General features: G+C 37.1%; 1 protein-coding gene across 5 annotated transcripts in view; it reads left to right on the top strand.

Moving 5' to 3' along the window:
- The window catches only part of EFR3A (EFR3 homolog A), an 87,497-nt gene extending 69,697 nt beyond the window's left edge, over positions 1-17,800 (top strand). For 4 of the 5 annotated variants that reach the window (XM_055799290.1, XM_055799291.1, XM_055799289.1 and 1 more), the window contains 8 exons: positions 1,072-1,203; positions 1,721-1,788; positions 2,960-3,087; positions 8,126-8,214; positions 11,741-11,789; positions 12,842-12,945; positions 13,514-13,563; positions 14,791-17,800. In XM_055799290.1, the coding sequence (XP_055655265.1) occupies positions 1,072-1,203; positions 1,721-1,788; positions 2,960-3,087; positions 8,126-8,214; positions 11,741-11,789; positions 12,842-12,945; positions 13,514-13,563; positions 14,791-14,896 (726 nt within the window). In that variant the 3' untranslated portion in view covers positions 14,897-17,800. The remainder of the gene's footprint in view (positions 1-1,071; positions 1,204-1,720; positions 1,789-2,959; positions 3,088-8,125; positions 8,215-11,740; positions 11,790-12,841; positions 12,946-13,513; positions 13,564-14,790) is intronic. The other variant, XM_055799292.1, reaches the window with a different exon arrangement.
- Positions 17,801-21,032: the final 3,232 nt, after the last annotated feature.

The following is a 21,032-nucleotide window of genomic DNA, read 5'->3' as shown; positions in this document are numbered from 1 at the left end:
CTATTAATAGGGAAGCTTCAACTAATCAGATTTGTTACAAACTTCTACAGCGTGTTCTCTTCAGGAAATATAGGAGAAGTGATATTTGTTGAAATATTCCCTAGAATGACTGATATTATTTAACAAATTGACAAGGTTTTCTTACAACCTGTGATCATGAATCAGTATTCCATATACATTGTGTGGGTTGTCCTCACTTTGGGAGAAAGCTTTTTGCTAATTGATCGATTGGAAATATTTGTTGAAACAGGCTATTTAATCTTACTTTGGGGTAAAATTGTATGAATGTATTGACAGCCTTTATTCCTTTACATTTCCTTTACAGGATCAAACATTATTTCATACTTGCATACAGTACTCAGTGAAACAGTGTAACTTAGTAGATTTATCTGTGTTGAAATTAAAGCATTCAAAAAAAAATTGTGCTAGTATGTGCCATAGAAATTTGAAGTTGTCCTGTATCCCCAGTTCACTTGCTGTCATTAACCTTATTCCCTAGTGTGCACCTGCATTATGAAACCTCTGAAACGCAGAGTGCATCCTCAGTTTTAACATGTCACTGAACCAAATCCTTACTTGATGAAAATGACATTGTGAGTTTTACTAGAGCAAAAATAATACAATCTGAATAAACATAGAAATGCTAATAAGCATTAAATAATTCCCTTTATGGTACTATGTATCTGTGACTCACAAGAGTGTTTTTTATTATTAAACTACTGTTTCTAATTTCTAATTTTCCTTTAAAAAGTTAGGATCAGCAGGTGGTAAGGACAAGAGACTTTACAGTCATTAACCTGTACTCTCTGAGAAACAGAGGTTTGAGTTGAGTAGATTTATTTCTCTTCATGGGGGTTGAATCCTTCAAGTTCTTTTAACTCTGGATCAATATATAGATGTAATTCAGGAGTGAGCTAAAAGATTAGGATTTTAAGATAAGAGGTATGAAATGCTAACTAATACCAGATAGTCATCATATGTCAGCTAGTGTTACTAACAATAATTTCAACTTTCATATATTCAGGACAGCCTGTTAACTTGAAAAGTATGATGCTATCCTTTATATTTCAGGACATTGCCATCATCAATGAGGATAATCTGCCAATGTTCAATCGTTGTGGTGTAATGGCATTGGTTGCAGCATATTTAAACTTTCTGAGTCAGATGATTGCAGTTCCTGCTTTTTGTCAGCATGTCAGCAAGGTAACACATAATTAAGTCATTTAAGTCAGTTTAGAACAGTACATATCCTACTGTAAAATGGGTAAATAACTTGTCAAGTAATTGCTTGTGGTGTTGATCTCCTGTACTTGTGTCCACAAACATTGCTCTTTGTCTTCAGTCTCCAATGGCATTACTTGCAGACTCTAAAAATTATGCACAGAATATTCTTCTCTCAGGGTATAGCATTTGTATTTTGTTTATGGTACCATATATAATGGGCTAAATCCCCATCTGGTATAAGACTTTACAACCTCCCTGGTTTTGGTAACAGTACTGACATGCACAAGACCTGAGAACTAGATTTTTAGTCTAAAGGGTGAGTGCCACAATCTTTCTCTGGTTAAAATAAATTCTAAAGGCCTAATTTCTGCTGAGGTAGATGTTAGTGAAGGGTTGGTAATCTGCTACAGTAAAACCTCTTTAGGCAATTTAGTCATTGGAGAAAACAGCTATGGAACTACTCCATTTCTGCTGTTTGTCTTGGGTTTTTTTTCAGGTCATCGAAACTAGAAGTTTGGAAGCATCTTATTTTCTGCCAGAAACAATTTTCAAGGACAAATGCAAGTAAGTACATATAGAATGTGAAATAAGGAACAGTGAAGTACCTATTTTACCATTAAAAATCACACATTACTGAAATACATTGCATATGTGAAAAATAATTTAGAGGATTAATAGCGTACAGAATAGGCAGAAGAAAACCAAGCATTAAAAGCATATATGGAAAAAATATGTTTTTCAGACTTTTTTTACTGTAGTGAGAGGCATTTACATCCGCCCAGTATGATGCTTGGTGTAAGTGCTAACACAGCAAAATGCATTTTCACTGAATCACAGAATGGGTGAGGTTGGAAGGGACCTCTGGAGATCACCTGGTCCAATGCTGCTGCTCAAGTAGGGTCACCTGGAGCAGGCTGCCCAGGACCACATCCAGATGGCTTTGAAATATCTCCAAGGATGGAGACTCCACAACTTCCCTGGGCGACCTGTGCCAGTGCTTGGTCACTCTCACAGTAAAAAAGTGTTTCCTGATGTTCAAGCAGAACCTTCTGTGTTTCAGTTTGTGCCTGTTGCTTCTCGTCCTGTCACTGGGCACCACTGAAAAGAGCCTGACTATTGTCTTTCCATCCTCACTCCCTTAAGGTAGTTGTATACATTGATAAGATCCACCTTCTCTTCTCCATGCTGAACCATCCCAGCTCTCTCAGTCTTTCTTCATTGGAGAGATGCTCCAGTCCCTTAATCTACCTTAGTGACTCGTTGTTGAACTCTTGTCTCTACTGTTGTGGGGAGCCCAGCACTTCACACAGTACTCCAGGTACGGTCTTATCAGTGGTGAGGGGAAGGATCTCCTCCCTCAACCTGCTGGCAGTACTCCTGGTACAGCCCAGGATACCCTTAATCTTTTTTGATGAAATGGCACGTTGCTGGCAAATGGGAAATACTATTACTCTACAGGTTTTTCTATGTAGAGACCATATTCTTTCAAGATGTGCAGAATAGGTGAGGAACATACTGATAACGAAGAAACGTTAAGATAATTTAAACTGTTACAGAGGTATTAAATGGAGCAATTTGGGGCTGTATATTTATTCCTAAAAAACTAAGCAATTTTTATTTCCATCAAATCATTGCCATTGACCCTTTTTGGTTGCTTGCATACACTGGAAAAGTACTTTGCGTAATGAGCAAATATCTGTTGGTAGATAATAACTTCAAATATATATTTTCACAGTCTTCCAAAATCCTTAGAGAAGGATGAAAAAAATTTATTTTTCCTGACAAACAAGATTGCAGAATCATTAGGAGGCAGTGGATACAGCGTGGAAAGATTGTCAGTTCCATATGTACCCCAGGTAACAGGTGAGTGGTGATTAGTGGCAAGACTACTAAGTAGCAGTTACTAAGAATGCTTTCTTAAAGTGTTGTGTGCCAATGAAATGTAATGTGCCTACTTGGCAACAAAACTTAATCCTAAGTGTAATTTCGTTTTCCAAGATGTTTTTTTTCCCCCCTCATTAGCAGCTGTATTATTGCTAAGAAGTTTCAACACTGTGTCCTTTAAGATTATTTTTTCCTTAAATTCAGGAGGTGGGGCAGAAAGTTCTTGAACCCACTTCTTTGTTAAAGTCTTTGCTTTTGAAAGAATACCTAAGAAGATAGTAGTGATTATTACTGTTCCTCACTCAGTATTAACTTGGTTAGAAGGTAAGGAAGGATTACACAAGTTGACATAGTTTATCCTTTTTATGTAAAGACTGGATTGGAACATATTCCATCCTTCTGCCATATGGCTTTGTGCTGACTTGAGTTATGGCTTTTGTAAAATTCCTGATGAGCAGATGTTGATTTAATCAAGAATTTTATGTCTTCCTCCATTAGATACCTATGCTAGCTTAATGTCAGGTAACACAATGAAAATAGCCTGAGGAAGATTTGTGAGAGTTTGTGCTTCCTGGGATGCAAGCATAGTGTGTGAATGACTAGCTGGTATGTGGCACTGTGTGTTTTCAGGTTTTAATATATTTTCAACAGCCAATTGAGAAAAATGGGCTGAAAAACATTTTCTGAAGAATTTTTTTATTAACCATGTGTTGTTTTTCTGTGTACATAACTGGTTGCTGTTGCAATAGATGATGGGGCATCCCTGTCTGAAACATGACCTTTTTGTGAAATAGAAGGACCTAGCAGGAAAATGTGATTCCTATGTTTTGTAGCACACACATAGAAAGAAACATAGTACATATGGACAGTGAATACCAGATCTATCACACTTACAGTATGATTCAGAGACATTGCTGCCTGCTCTTGAATAAGCTTTTTTGGATAGCTGCTATGGGAGGGAATGAGTTCTCCAGAACAGCAGATGTGGTTTTGTCCCAAGTGCTAGCAGGCAAACTAGCGATATATTCTGACACAACTGCAGTGTGTTGTGTTTTCTGTTGCTGGTTGTTGTCTTCTAAAAAAGGAAAATGTTGCTATACTTGACAGATTATTTCTTCTAGTGTCCAGAAAAATAGTTAATGTTACATTTTAGTATTGGCAGAAGAGGTAGGTAGCAAGTAAGGAAATGTTTTCAAATTTTTACTGAGTGAACGAGAAAAAGAGCCTAGCGTAAAGTTTCTGTTAAGCCTCCTCTAGAAACTGAGGTTTATTTGTACTCAAATGACCTTGCTAGGGTTTTCATGGGTAATTTGATTAAAATGCATTTCTACAGAGGAAGATAATGCAAGTTCTGATATCAAGGTTAAGTGAGTTTAACTGCAAATATGTGATTAACTGCCTTTTCAGGTGGTGAGAAATGGCCATATTTAACACTAAATCTCAGCATATGTGAATCAGATTATTCTAGTTCTTTTGTAATCTTTTTGTAAAGAGCTGTAATCAAAACAGGTTCCATGTCTGTTATCATGTCTAATTAAGATCATTAATCTCTGATCCTGTGGAATAGAACTTCCAAGGTTTTGATTTAACTAAATCAAGATCAAAGTGAGTATCTTGGAATTCTTGAACTTTTCATTTTTTACTTAAGTGAAATGTTTCATTGCTAGTATTATAATGCTATAGTGCTCAAAACATACTATTTAATTTCAGTAAAAGATGGATCCAACTTTTCTATATTCCTGTGAAAGTTATGGTTGAACCCAGAAAGCCAGTAAAGCTTTTATCTTAATTATTTCTAGCATTTGTGAATATCAATGATATAATGCTTAACAATGACTTATAGACATAAAATCATCATCCTGTCTTTGTTTTAGGTTTTGGGACTTCTTATCAGTTTGAATGACATTAATATCTGCAACTTCCTGTACCTTGTTCTCTTCCTTATTTGGGGAGGGGGGAAGCTGATAATTTAAATGCACATTTAATAATTTTTTTGTCTATACATGTGTAATTTTTTTTTAATTTAGCTCTATTTTCATCAGGCAAAAAACCTCATAAGTGCAGACACAAGTCAAAAGGTAAAACTGAGCTGTAGTCAGCCTGCTCTCCTGCTAGCTGTAGTGTGTCTGTATAGGATGTGCACAGTCAAAAAGACAATATGTTTTTAGAAGATCTTTAAGCCAGAAATTGTGTTGTACTTAGTGTATTTTGTGTTCCTTCTGCTTTTTTTTTTTTATCTCCTTGATATACCTGTAGCAGTGTTACCAGCTGCAAGCTTTGTCTTTGTGTTTACTCTTGATTTGGGATTCTACATTATATTCTGATTTTCTTTTTCAGAGCAGGTAGTAGGGCTGTAGGTATCATTTTTGTGGTAGTGCTAATTACCTCTGAGTGACGTTGCAAGAACTTGGTAAAAAGTTGGAAGGAGCTCTCAGCTGTTCACAGAATGATGATTCATCTTATTGGCTGGCTTTTCAGGATGAAGGCCTGTTAGTGGCACAGGTATACATGCATATGTTCTGTGTGCATGCCACCAGCAGCTGGGCTTACATACTGCTCACCAGCTGTCTCCTGGTTCGCAGTCTCCCCAGTCACTGGCACCTGAATATGTGAGTCCCCACGGCCCACAGCCCCAGTCCAGCTGCTGATACAGATCCCAGCTGTGCGTAGAAGCGCAGACATGTGTGTACATGTGGGTCTCAATAAACCCCCCAGGCTCCATGGTCTTTCAGACAGTTGGCCTGAGCCTCCTGGTTGCTCCAGGTGCCTCCCCCTCAGAGACACAGAGCGCCAGACACACACAGACACCCCTTGCTCCCAGGCCACTTGACCCACTCACCTGCTGGTCCCGCTTGACATTCCCTCGTGATCACACATTGATACTGTGCACTATCACTTGCTCCAGACACACAGGCCTTCTGACCTGTGGTCTGACTCCAGGTGCTGCGCTCAGACCCCCATGTGCACACCTGCACAAAGAATAGAGTCCCTCCCCCAGGAAAAGAGAAATGGAATTCAATCAGAAGATGGGGCAGGCTGTGCTGGTGATGCTCAGAGCAGGGCCAGATGCAGGTACCAATCAGTAACTGGTTTACATGGGACCGATGCCTTCACCCAGTATTTTCCTTGCTTGCTCCTTCTCAAACCATCTCAGTCCTCCTTTTCCCCACCCTTGCTTCCTCCCCTAAACATCCCTTACTGAGCCTTATGCAATCCCAAGATGCTGTTCCCCTGCATCCCACAATGTGTTCGGTACCCCAGTCACTGATACCGCCACAGTCAGTGAGGTGACCCAGAGAGCTGCTCCCACTGCCCTATGGGTGGGTGCCTGGGACAGCCCTGGCAGGGGACAGGGCAGTGGTTATTAGGGCTCCGCCACTGCCCTGGTGCCACTGGGCTCCTTTGTGTGTGTGGAGATGGCCTTTACATCATACAACAGAAAAAATGGCAATTTTCACAAATTTTTACTCACTTAATACATTGAAATTAGAGACAAATGGGCATTTTTATTAGGCAAGTAGAGTGAGGCATCCACTGCAAAAATTAATTCTATCCAAAGTAGTCCCAGAAATGTATCTTCTGGTGTTTGCATGTCGATTGCAGAGAGAGCAGCAAGATGGCAGCAAAGATGTAGTTTTGTCTTGTGTTTACTCTTGAGGGATAAGGTGCTTTCCTCAGACTGTGTGTACTGGGTCGTGTACCAGCGAGCCATCAGGGATTAAAAATTAAGTAAATCCTTCAAAATGCCACTTCAAATGCTTCTGGGTCTCTGAGAACCTGGCAAAGATAGCTAGAATTCAGGTGTTTTTTCACTAATCTTGTTCTGTCACTGCCTCTTGATCTTAAAATGGCATTTTGTTTATGTGACTTGTGAAGGTTATTTCTTGATTTTCAAAAGCTGAGTATGTTCAGCTCTGCTGGAATGAATCCTGTTTGTTCATACTCAATATTTGCACTGCAAAAGGGCTTCGCTAGAAGCAGTTTAAACAAAAGCTGCAGAAGAACCAGCATAAATTACCTTGCAGTGGGGGAGGGGGGGGGTTTACAGTTGCTCCCCTTATCTTAGTATCAGGTGCCTGTAGGTGCTTCTAACTGTGCAGTTCAAGTCATCAGAAAATAATGGCCAGGTCTAAAAGTCTTGATCTCAGCTAAAATATGAAATGTGCCATCACAATTCATGGTTTTGTAAATGAGATACACAGAAGTCAGGCCACTCAAGTCTCCATTTGTCAGAGGATCCTCATGACATGTCTGTAAATGTATTTTTACTGATTTTTTTTTTTAATATTTTGTTAATGGATTAAATGTCAGAAATGAGAAAATTTTATTGGTGTGTTTGTCTCAGGAATGCAATCACAAAAGGAAAATCCATCAACTGATGGATCATTTGATGATGATCTGCTTATGCATTAATGAAATTGTTGTGCTCCTTTTAGTATTAGCACAGTTGGTCTTACTCTGAAGAGGCCAGCTGGACTTGCTAAAAATGTTTTTAGGAAGTTAGAAACGGAAATTTTTCTTCCAAGTAGATTTTTAGACTTCTGACTGAATATGGTGCTTATAGTAACAAGAACAAGGAAGGAGTGCTGTTCATTTCATTCAGAAATCTTCATTTCTTCTGTCAATGAGGCAGCTTCTAAGAAGCCCTTTTCTGTTTCAGAATACCTTCAGATTAAGATCTTAATATTTCATTTTCACAATGAAAAAAATATTTGTAAATTACTCTGCAGCAATATATCATCATGTGCTATGTTATTTAAAAAAAAAATCTGGTGTTCTAAGGGAAAGTTGGCAAGGTCTGGGATCAGAGGGGGAAGGGACAACAAAAAGGTTATTTTCCTTCATATTTAGTAACTCAGATCAGTAACTGGTAACTTTTCACAACAGTCCAAATGATAAAATACATGATCTTTGGTTAGATAGGCATATAGAAACAAATCAGCATCTGATGCGTAGAAATTTGATTGATCGTGTTTCAACTGTTATACAAAAGTGAGATAAGTTGTTTTTCTTCTAGATGAGGACAGACTCTCTAGGAGGAAGAGCATTGTGGACACAGTATCTATTCAGGTGGATATTCTGCCTGGCAATAACACAGAGGATAAGGTATGAAAATGGTGGAATATTTTAAAGCAGTATATTCAGGGGAGGGGGGGATGCAAATGAAGTTTTCCCAGAAAGTCTTGTATCTAATTGTTTCAGCAATATAAATTGTTTTGTTATTTTGATTTTTTTTTTTTACTCCTGTGTTTGTAGAAATGTGATCTTGCTGTAAAAAACATTTTGTTGTTATAGTTTTTACAGATAGTGCTGCAGAATATGGTAGTAATACATATCTATGCTGAACAACTAATATTTTGTGAGTAAATATCCTGAAATATTTTCTTTGGATTTTGAGGGATCAAATGGAGTCCTGCATCTGTATATCTGCATCATCTGAAGTATCTTGAGCATCTTTTTCATCAGCATGGGGCTGACAGATAGAAGAATAGTGGGACACCTGCTGTCTTTGAGGGTGGCAGGTAAAGGCTGGGCAGGCTACATACATAGACCAAAACAGTTTAGCACACAGTGCTTCATAGTCACAGGAAGAATAAGGTAGCAATAAAAAGTTCATATGTAGTGTACAGGAGCTGATGCTGATTACCCCTTAGGAAGACTGCATTATAAGTTAAATGATCCCACATCTTATGACACTTCATTTGAAGTATGTCTTAAAATAAATTTCTATTTCTGCTGAATCTTTTTCAAGATTCTGCTGATTCTTATTAACCAGATTTCTCCTGGCTGTGATGGAGATTAGCTGTTGAAATTGAGGCGTTTGGACCTGCAAAAGAAACCTACCTTTGCCATCTTCAAGCACAAACCAGCTAGGGATATGAAACAATGTGTGGATAGAGTCAAGGTGAATGTTAGTTAAAAATGCAATATTAAGCTATTGCAAAGGAGCAAGTTTCATTTTAGAACTTATGGACAGAAGTGATTTAGGTTTTGCATCACTGTTATTTTTTCTTTCTGCTTTGTGCTGATGATACCTCAGATGGTATTTTGTGTTCATTTGCTGTCATGCTTTAGCAAGCATAGAGATAAACTAGACACAAGTTAAGAAGAAAGAAGAAAAGCTGTTTGAAAAAAAGCCAGATTATCACAATTTTTAGCTTTCTGAAGGAAGTAAAGGCTCCAAATAGGAATGGGGGTGTTTGCAATTAGTATCCTTTTTAAAAATCTTTTACTATATGTTATTGTATTATGTATTACATATTAAAATAATGTGTTATATGTATGATATTGAACATCTCTCATGAAAGTAGAGTTAAATTATAGAAGTTTCCACTTCAGATTTAGGTGATTATGCTGATGTGTTAAGCATTGATCTATGGACATTTTTTGAAGATGATACAGCAGTTGTAGATAAATCAAAATCTTTGCATGAGTTCTCAGTTTAATGTGGTACAATGTCTTGGATAATGAATTACTGTTTATCTATCTTATAAACAAGAATTTTATTGATCAGAAATGCATGAAATGAAGCATTCCTCCTTTAGTTGCTTTGCAATGTTTGTTTACAATGCAAAGGGAAAACCAGTACTTTCCAATTAACTAACTGCCCTTTGATACCTATATCATGAACAACTGAAAAACTGGTAGATAGTCAAGAATGAACTTCTCGTTGCCCTTAAGATCACTGAATCCAACTGTTAACTCAGCACTACCCAGTCCACCACTAAACCATGTCCCTAAGTGCCACATCTATATGTCTTTTAAATACCTCCAGGGATGGTGACTCAACCACTTCAATAATGGTGCTCTGTAATTTTGGCTAATCTTGTGCCTTCGTAATGTGCATTTTTGGCCACCTGCCCCATAAGGTGATAAACTGGATGTAACTCAAGAGGAGGAAAAAAGAAAAAACTTCAAGTATATTATATCTTGTTTTATTCCTATGTAGATTAGTAAGTATAACATTATCCAAAGGACCATGAGGCTTTATGATTGCAAGGATAAACCACTTAATGGAAGTTTTAGGATTAATGATGTATGGTATCATTGGTACACTGTCTGAGGTAGAAGACTGTTTATTCATAAAATATCTGTTACTGTATACAATACAAATGAAATTCTTTTGTACATGCAATCAAACGTTTTTTTGTTGTGGCAAGTCTGCTAGTGAATCCTGTTCAGGAAGATGGTTTATTCCATAGTTACCACCATTTATAAGATGAAAACAGTTGTAAAAGTAGCTAGGTCTTCTGATATTAATAACAAAGTAAAATGCTGGCTAATATCGGCAAGTACTATGGTTGTTAATTAGAAATCTGAAAGGCTGCCATAAACAAGTAATATTTCCCAAATATGAATTGTGTAAAAGGTGATTATTTCAAAACCTGAATACTCTATCTCTAGCCACATCCACAAATATTTGGCATAAAGGGTGTTTTGCTGTGTCTTTGTTAACCTTTTATATATTCAGAGGTAGAGAATACAATGCTAATATGGTAAAATCTGTTAGAAAAGTATCATTTACAGCTCCATCTCCTGGAACATCACCGATGTAAAAAGGAAACAGTTACTTCTGGCTTTTCCATTTACTATAGGTCAAATCAATGAATTGAAAAATTGAAGGAGTTTAGAGTCTTCTGAATAGGGTAAAATAACTTTTTGCTACCTTACAGATCTTTTATCTTAAATCATATTAGACCATTCTAAACAATTAGTGTTTAAAAGGAAAAATAAAAGTGCTGGCAGTTTACATGTAGTTAGTTTTGAAGGATTAAAGTAAGGCAGTCCAAGGCAAGAAACCATGGTATATTCAAGTGAACACTGTTCTGCCACCTAAGCGTTCTCCCCCTATTACTATCACAGTGGTTTCACTGTAAATATACTTAATGATACAGAAACTCTAGGTCTACAAAGAATTGAAACTCAAAAGATCCATGAGCTGGAGCTCTTCAGAGAAAATGTTCATGCATCTTTGGTAATTTTGCAGCCCCAAGCAATTCCTAATGAAGTACATCTGCAGCAACAAATGGATATTCATATTGCTAAATGAACAGATTTTCTCAGTGCATCAAATAGAGCTTGTTAAGAAGAGCCTTTTAGCTCCAACGTTTATGGCATAAGCACCAAATTATTGGGAGCCCGTACTGGTATGAAGTTAGCCTAAAGCAGTAATAAATTTCCACTCTACCCTTTGCTACCATCTCTTTAGTACCACATTGCTGGTAGCTCAGCTAGTCTCAGGAAGCAGTTGCTCTTATTCACAAGAGCTGTCCAAGAACCAGTACTGACGCTTAACTATAGAAACACCGCAGCATATTCCTGACCCAAAGGACTGTTCTGCCAAAATTAAGTCCTTTTCCAAAGTATTGTTGCCATAGACTGTCTTGGCTAGAACTTGGAAAGTTTTTCTTGATCTTGTTTGATAACAATTTCCTCACTAATTGCAGTGGCTTAAAAACATGAATTAGTGATCTGTCAGCTGTAATAGAACCTCCAGATAAAGCTATTAGAAACTTGTAAGGCAGAAAATGCTGTGGCTGTTTTGGCCTTCTGTATTTATCACATTCCTTATTTTTTAGAAGCTTATATGTTACATGTGAGGTTTTAAGGGGCTTTGTTTCTTTGTGTTTAGGTTGATAATACTGAAGAAATCACCTTTGAAGCTTTGAAGAAAGCAATTGGTAAGATTTATTACAGTTTTTATGCAGCATAGTTCTAGCTTACTGTGAAATTGCTAGAGAAAAAGATATGGTCAGAATAACAATTAAAATACTACGTTTAGGTTTATTCAGTTAGTAAATTTATTTAAAACCAGCTATGTATTTCTAAATTTCTGAAATGATATCTTGATAATTTTAGTGAATTCAGTTTCTGAAGCTAGTGTGACTGAATGACAAGCATCTGGAAATGGCTGTCATCTATTAAATTTGCCCTTATAGTCCAAGCTATAAATAATGTGAGATTTTCAAGTTCCATTGAGTAATTATTTATAAAACAACTTAGGTATTTTTTGCATACCAAGACTTTCAGGTTTTCAGTGCATTCAGAAAACAGATTGTAAGGTACACATTGCGGACTTCAAAAACACTTACTTTTTTAAAAAGAATATTTTTATGACAAGCGACCTAGTTACCAGAACTGAGAATTATCATTGTTCCTTCTTTCATATCACTAATTACTAATAAATGCTGTTCGGTCCACCAAAATCTTGTCCAAAATATGGAATAGACTTTAATGTTTTAAACAATAGGCACTGACATTTTCAGTAAATAAATTTGACAGTTTTCCTTAAATTCATTACATGCTGGAAAGTTCCAGCTGGTTGTAGCTTCACACAGCCTATGGAGGTTGAACTCACTTTTCCCAAATTCTAATAGAAAATTCTGCCCACCTATCTTCATGATACTGGGAGGGAAGATACTCCGTTCTTTTCTGTTGAACTTGTTTGCAGTGACTGAGAAGTGCAGTCTTGAGTCCAGATGATAAAGCAAAAGGAAACCTGAATGTACTTGTAGTTAAAGCACATAGCAAGAAAGGGGTCCTCACACCAGCTCCCTGGAATTGTATCTGCATTTTTCTGTAGAAGCAATGACAGATGACAGCTTGCTTGCATATGGTTGCATCACTTCAAATACTGTGTATGCTTCTTCAGTGCACATTTGAAGGTTTATATCACTTGTACTTGATAGGCAAAGATTACGTTTGTTTTTTGTGTTTTTTTTTAAACTTTAAGATAACAATGGACTTGAAGAACAAGAAAAAGAGAAAAGGCGTCTTGTGATTGAAAAGTTTCAAAAAGCACCATTTGAAGAAATCGCGGCACAATGTGAAACCAAAGTGAGTTTCTGAAAAATGTTATACAGCATTGAAGATACTTGTATAAGCATTAAAGGGGATGTGCTGGCTAAAGGTGATTTATATTATCATGTCGCTGCTGCTGTTACTTCTGAAGAAGTTCAGATCTTTGTCCTCAATTGTTGTGTCCACTATTATATCAGTGTTTGGAGACTCCAGTTATTTAAAGTGTGCTTTTGGTTGTTCCTAGACCATTTGAAAAGGAATGGAAGTCTTGTACACTCTTCATCTTAATGTTTTCCTTGCTATCTTTGAAATCTAGATTCACAGTCCATTCTTTTTTCATTCTGGAATAACTGGAGCAGTATTTAGCTCTTTATATATTTTGAATAATTTAAATGTATTTCAGGTTTGTTAAGCAAACTCACATCCCTCTTCAGGGTTCAGAATCCTTGCAGCAGTGTAAAAAGAAATCAAGACAAGAAATGCTGCCTAGATTTGCCATGTGGTGTTGTGGAACATGCTCACTGAGTGTGGCCTTGCTCATTCCTTTTAGCAGATCAATGTATAGTAGTTAATAATTTGCTATTTTATTTTATTTTTCCCCTAGGCAAACTTGCTCCATGATAGACTTGCACAGATACTGGAACTCACCATTCGGTAAGGCTTTATGCAAGAAGAATATAATAAATGAAAAATTAGTTATAAAGTTAATTGTGACTGCTTTCAGATGGGTCGTGTCATAGTGCTCTTAAAAACATGTAATAGGCAGGAAAGAATTGTTTTAGATGAATGTTGTTGTTTAACCCTGGTAGGCAATTCATCCCCACACAGCCACTGACTCACTCCCCTTCAGTGGGATGGGGAAGAGAATTGAAAGGGTAAAAGTGAGAAAACTCATGGGTTGAGATAAAAACAGTTTAATAGGTACAGAAAAAGCAGCACGCGCAAGAAAACAAGGAATTCCTTCACTACTGCCCATCGTCAGGCAGATGTTCAGCCACTGCCAGGAAGCAGGGCTCCATCACACATAACGGTTACTTTGCAAGACAAATGCTGTAACTCCAGATGTCCCCTGCTTCCTACTTCTTCGCTTAAAGCTATTATTGCTGAGCGTGATGTCGTATGGTATGGAATATCCCTTTGGTCAGTTGGGGTCAGCTGTCCTGGCTGTGTCCCCTCCCAGCATCTTGTGCCCCTCCCAGCCTATTTGCTGGTGTGGTGGGGTGAGGAGCAGAAAAGCCCTTGCCTCTGTGTAAGCGCTGCTCAGCAATAACAAAAACATTCCTGTGTTATCCACACTGTTCTGATCACAAATCCAAAGCACAGCCATATACCAGCTACTATGGAGAAAATGAACTCTACCCCAGCTAAAACCAGCGCGCTGAAAAAAAAGTAGTCTTCATCTAAAACAGTCACTTTGATTTTCATGGGGGTGTTTTGAATCTTTTTGGTAGTGGAGAATATCCAGAAAACATGTCATAGTATACTTACAGTATTTCTATGTATACTGGTAGTACTGAAGAATGCTGTTGTTTTACCATTGCTGTATCTGTTTGAGAAAGTATGTAGATATTGAACACCCAAAATAGTGCATGACGTTATTATAGACAGCTGTGAACATCCTTTGTGCAGCATAAATAGTATTTGTTAGTAATAAAATACATTTTCATAGCTCTGTAACATCAGCGAAGTTGATGGTTTAGATCAAAGTACAAAAAACAAAACCCAAGGCATGATAATTTCATTAGAATTTCAGGAATAGGATAAAATATGATTGGGGGTTGGTAGTTTACTCTTGTTTATCAGCTATTAGTGTATAACATTACAAAAAAGAAAGCAGTCTATAATTATAAATTATATATATTGATTGTTCTTCTCACACAGTCCTCCACCTAGCCCCTCAGGAACGATGACCATTACTGCTGGACATGCTCATTACCAATCTGTTCCAGTCTATGAGATGAAGTTTCCAGATCTTTGTGTGTATTAAGTGTCTTCTGAAGTCTGCTGGACATTATTTAGAGTAGAGTACAATAGAAAGAACAAGATGAGTTTTCAAATTTTATTGTTTATTTCATCTAAGCTAACTTTAAAATAATGATGGACGTGAGCCAAATACAAGTTACTCTAGCCAAACTCGTGAGATGGTCTTGAGTTTTTTTCTTCTGTAATACAGATTTGTAGTTAGGTTTTTTTCATAGATCATGTTTATTCATTTTCATATTTGAGTACATCTAAAAGTCAGATTTAAAACTTGTCTTGCCATATAGGTGAATATTTCAGTTACTCTAGGATATTGTATTTCTGTAAATTCCTTTATTTGAGGCATTGTAACTAAAGAACGTGTTGAAGCTGAATTGGGTTTGGTTTGGTTTGTTTCGGGTTTTGTTTGGTTCGTGTTTTCTTCCTCCTCTCCATCTCAACTATATATCCAAATAGAATGCTTTTGGCTTGCTTCATCTCGTTAAATGGAACCAGTGGAGCACTAACTTAGCTCCCTTTTGTTCATGCTGTCATAGCTAGTCAACTTGTTTATTTTGGACTATGTGGAAAAAACCAATACCTTACATGTGTTCAAGTACAGTAAATGAATTAATGGACACTTCTTAAGTATTTTTTTGATGCATCACATAGGTGTATACACCCAGTGTATGTCATGTGTTTCTTGCTAAAAGTTAACTGCTTTGCCTAAGAGAGGAGAAATCTCCTCTCGAAGCACTGAATTGTGCAATATTTTTCATGTCTTAAGGTGTATGGTTTACAACTGTACTTTTGAAAATGCAGTAGTATTTTACTGTCTGCTTTAGTATAAATACACGAGAGATATATTTAGTATAGCAGAAAATAAACTGAGGGCATTTTAAATCATAAATACAGAAATTACAAATATATTCTCTGAGGTATTTCTCTGTAGTTTAATACAGCTTTTTAATGATATTTTAGAAATTGAAAGAAAACCGGATGAAACCATTTAAAGACCAGAACTCATTATATATCTTGTCAAGCAAAAGCATTTTTAGAGATGCATCTCTGTGTTCGTTTTTGTTTCATTTCTCAAACCTTTCTAGAAATAAGGAAAATATGGTAACTTTCATAGGTTTATGTATCTGAGTATATATTCAAATATAAGTGAAGTAAAACTGATATGGCAAATCACTGACATCTTGATAAGAGTTGTCAAAACTAGCTTTATGACTCATTAAATTCTGCAGACAAAAAAAACCAGCTTTTGTTGATGCCATGAATAGTACATTTGAAGTCCCTTAATCTCTCTGAATCTGACTGAAGCAACACAAACATGAATGAATGTTCTCAAATATGTGTAATAAATGTAAAACATTTAAGTTAGCCAGCAGTTTCCATCAACAGCAATCAGGCCGTGAATAAAGTGATCTAACAATCTCTTAGCCCTGCTTTGAGCAGGAGCTTGGTTTTGATGACCTTCAGAAGTTCCAGCCTAAAATAATCTTTGACTGCATAATTCTAAGATGTGAATCTGGTTATCAGACCAGCTAATTAGCTGGTTTGAGCATTTGCAAGCCCACTGTAAAAAGGATTTTAATTTTTTTGAACTGTAGTACAGTATTCCACTGGACTACTTTTAAAAGCCTGATGTGACATAATATCAGCTACTTAAACCTATGAGATAACATGCTGAGACTTTCAGAAAGCATTCACAAAACTCAAAAGGTAATTGAGACCTTCTTTTCAGTTTAACAGTGCAATCACAGCTGTTAGTGGATGACGAAACAGCCCCTTATCTACAGCATTCCGTTGTGATTTTTACTGCTGCAGCGTTATCAGCCTGATCAGACCACAGTCTACACATAAATAGGACTCTAGCTTTTAGTTTTCACTTTTTCTTTTTTTTTTTTTTTTTTAAGGTAAGACATAATAGTTTTTTGGCCTATATAAAGAGTGTAATTTTTTAAATCGTAAATTTAACCTAGGGATACAATGTAAAACACTTATCCACTGTAATTTTTTAAGAATAACACTGCACTTTTGTACAAAAAGAAAATGAGGAGTCTAAGAAAGAATGTACTTCTGTTTACACTCTTGCAGTATGGAGACTGTGCTATAAATACAGGATTGTTTCTGTGATTAAATTCTGTTGCATGAATGCTGCATGTGAAAATAACTAGATTCAGCATTTCGTTTTCTGTTTATGAAGTATTTTTTCATTTATGCTAATAGTAGGTTTCCATGTTTTCAATGTTCAAACGAAGTTTGTTTGGGAAATGCAGGTGTTGTGCAGGTATTGTGCAGGGAATGAAGAGCTTGTAACACACTGTGTTCACATGATATTTAATTTCTTCCTTTCTGGAAGTTCAGGGAGTCTGTAAGTTGATAATTGCTTCACTCGGGCCTTTCTAGAGAGCTGGGAGATAGGAGTGACTGTAAAATGTACTGTTTTGGTAGCTATTGTTATATGTAGCTAAAGAAAGAAACCAAATGGATTAAGAATGCCATTGTACAGTATAAAGTTGCTTTGTTTCACTTACATGTTCTTGAGACAAGTTGCAGAACTTAAAAGCTCCATCTGCATACTGGTCCTGTGTTATCTGCAACACATTGAGTGCTGTCACAATGTTTATAAATCAGTATCCAGCCCTTTAAATGTATTCCAGCTTTTGCTTTGGGTTCTCTTTCCCATTATGTCATTTGAAAAATTATAGCTTTTGATAGTGGGTCACATTAAAGTAAATTAAATCCTTGTTAATTTCAAAAGATAGAAATAGCCTGTTGTCCAAAATCAGAGTAGGGCTAATCTGTCTGTTGTTCTGATGGTCATATATTCTGTACTGTACGTAATGAACCATTTTCAATAAATGTAAGAACACACTGTGCAATCTATATTTAAGCAATAAAATAAATTAAAATTTAAAATTAATATTTCTGAGGTGTCGGTTAATTTTTATTGCTTACAATTAAAATGTCAGTGACATTTTTTTGCATGTAATATAGACCTAATTTTACACACCTTCCCCCCCCCCCCCCCGCCAATGTCATTGCATCGCAGCATTATTAAACTACTACTTTTATTTATGATTAAACTATTACTATTACTAAAAGCACCAAAATTTGAGAATGCAACAATTCAAAAATCACTTCCTCATAGCAAAGAAGCTTCAAGAAGACATATAAGCTGTGCTTTTCAGGCCTGCCTCCTGGTCAGCAGACATACTGAGTTTGTAGTATCGATGAATAAAGTTGTCGGTGTGTGCGAAGATCGATACACAGCTCACCCACAGGCAGCTTTTTCAGTGATGCCATCTAGTGGGGCTGAGTGTTCTGTTGTTTGTTACTTTTTTTTTTTTTTTTTGGATAACATGCATTTATTTCACAGACTGGTCAGCATTGGAAGGGCCCTCTGGAGATCGTCTAGCCCAACCCGCTGCTGAAGCAGGTTCACCTAGAGCAGGCTGCACAGAGTCGTGTCCAGGCAGGTTTTGAATGTCTCCAGAGAAGGAGGCTCCACAGAAGGAGACTCTGCAGTGTCTCTGGACATTTAAATGGTTTTAATAGTATGCACCCTGAGGGAAGAACAGTGGGTTTTTTTTCTATTTTGAGGAAGCTGGGACCTTTTTCGCTCACATGTGATACATTCTACTATATAGAGGATTATATTGTCTTTTTTTTCCTTGCTCCACTGTTCTTAATTTTTGCAGGCATTAATTAAAACTTTCTGTATATTTAGGAAATATTAGAGGGTAAGCATCTTCTTTCTGTGATCTGTGACTTATCATGGATCTCGGAACCTGATCACTTGAGGTTGCTCTTAACAGCAACCTTTTTTTGTTGCTCACGTTGGTCTGAGCAAGATTTTGATGATGGATACCTCAGAACAATGCGGGGAGAAAAAGAGTAGCCACGCTGGCGAGGTTATTTTAAATCATAGCTAAAGAGAAGGTGTAAAGGTGAATAAGTGATTCTGGCACCCTACCACATGAGACCAGGCAAGGAGGGACAGAAGTGGCAGGCACTGCAGCTGTAAGACAAACCAAAGGTGATCTGTTAAAAGCTACTTTCTGGGTACTGGGAGAGTTTCTGTCTGAAAGTCTTTTCTTCTTCACAATGTTGTCTTTATTTGAACGACTTTACTCATGTAAGCAGTGACATTTTAATGATACTGTGATCAAGATGACCACTACACCTGAATAGTGCTGGTTTTCAGAGTTTGTGTCATTTTAAATTATATCAAGTTGTTTATGAAATCATGTTCCCAAATCTTTAATACTTTTACCACCTTACAGTCAAAGAATAAGTGCTTAAAAAGTTGAAAGTAAATTAGTATGTAATGAAGTAGGAAATCTTTCTAGATTAGTAATTAATAAATTAGTTGGTTGTTTGCTTTGAGGAAACTAACTAGGTTTTGGCCAGCTATGCCCCAAATCTTTGAAAAATACAGTGTGAAGTTAATGAGAGGAAAAAGAGGAGAAAAAAAAAAGCTGTGCAAAATTTGTCATCTTGATCTGCTCACCATTTTTTTATTCTTTCAGCACTGATTTCAGAGGATGAATGAATCTAGCTAATCATAGCTAGATTATTTAAGACTTCTCTTTATGAACACAATTCATGTGGTACTAATTACAGAACAACTTTGCTGTTAAATTCTTCCTGAAATAAGAGAGATACTGGAAAAAAGCCCGAAGGAAGTAATGACAACATTGCCTGAATGACAGCATATTTATATTGTAATTTCTCTGTCACTTGAGCAATTCAAATGATCCATCTCTATCTCTGCAATCAGAAAGCTCAGCATCTCTGAGTGAATATATGCATGCGTTACTTGCATAACCACGAATGTAATACTAGTTTCTAATAATTAGCGAAAGGGCTGGGTTTGTTCTCTTAACTGTGTACTTTAAGTGTAGGCTTCAGAGCAGCAGCACTGCTACTGTCAATCAGACAAAGAAGCTTGTATTGCTGTTAAGCAGCAATGCACTTAATTCACTTGTTTAAAGGCCAGTTTTTCTGGCTAATTAATTTCAGCTAATTATCTAGCTGCCCTTTGATTATCATTTTTATTTATAAATGCTGTGAAATATAAAATAGTTTTTCATCACTATGATAAAAGGCTGATAAAATTCCAATTCTGAAACAAGTAAACATACCAGTGCGATGCAGATCTCATTGTCGGCACTGGACAAAGATGGGCATTTTGCAGAATTGTAGTATTTTGCTTAAGTACTGGAGTGCCTTCTTTCTATACAGCATAATGGGGGTGGGGTGGGTGTTAATTAAAGTCTTGTCTGCAGATAGAATTTCTCACATCACCTAACTGTCCTGTCTGCCTTGCCTTAAAGAAAACCTTTTTGTTCGGTTTGGGGTTTTTTCACTAGTGCTAAGGGTGTAGCCGCCGTAGGCAGTGAGATTCATGTGGCTAAATACCTTTTTGGTTTGTTTTTTTATCTTGGGGTTGGTTTTTCTGGTGTGTGTGCTGCTTTTTATTTTTTTTCCTGCACTGCCCGAATCCTTTGCAGTTCTAATGTAGGAAAAATAGTCCTCAAACTACGGCCCGCGGGCTGGATACGGCCCCCCAGGGTCCTCAATCCTGCCCCTGGTTATTTACAGACCCCCCCGCCGGGGGTTGGGGGGGGAACCAAGCAGCCGCAGATGGCTGCCTGCCACTGCATCCACGCGCCGGCCCCCTGGTTAAAAAGTTTGAGGACCCGTGGTTTATAGAATACAAACAACTGCTCATCCGAGCACATTCACTGGCATTTTCACCTGCTGTTCTCACAACTTTCAGTTTGCACAAGGAGATCAAATGATACAATTTAGTTGACTGCTTCATGATTTGGAAGAACATGGGTAGTGTTTCCTATCCAGCATTAGGATACGGTCATTGATCTGAAAGGAATGCTTCTGTGACAGGGTTCAAGGCTGTGGAAGATTATAGAGAAGAAATCCAGACCTTTCAGAGCAGCTCAATCACTAGAAAGTTTGTAGCAATGGGTTTTGTTCTAAAAAGCCTTAGTGAATCATAGAATGGTTTGTGCTGGAAAGGACCTTTAAAGGTCATTTAGTCCAACCCCCTGGCAATGAGCAGGGACCTCTTCAATGCCTGATCTGTCCTGCTGCTACAGGCCCTACTGAAAAGTCTGTCCCCGTTTTTCTTA

This window comes from Falco peregrinus, chromosome 3 (assembly GCF_023634155.1).
Source record: "Falco peregrinus isolate bFalPer1 chromosome 3, bFalPer1.pri, whole genome shotgun sequence".
NCBI classification, from domain to species: Eukaryota; Metazoa; Chordata; class Aves; order Falconiformes; family Falconidae; genus Falco; species Falco peregrinus.
Note: the sequence above shows the minus strand (reverse complement) of the source record. Positions and strands in the feature narration are given on the sequence as shown.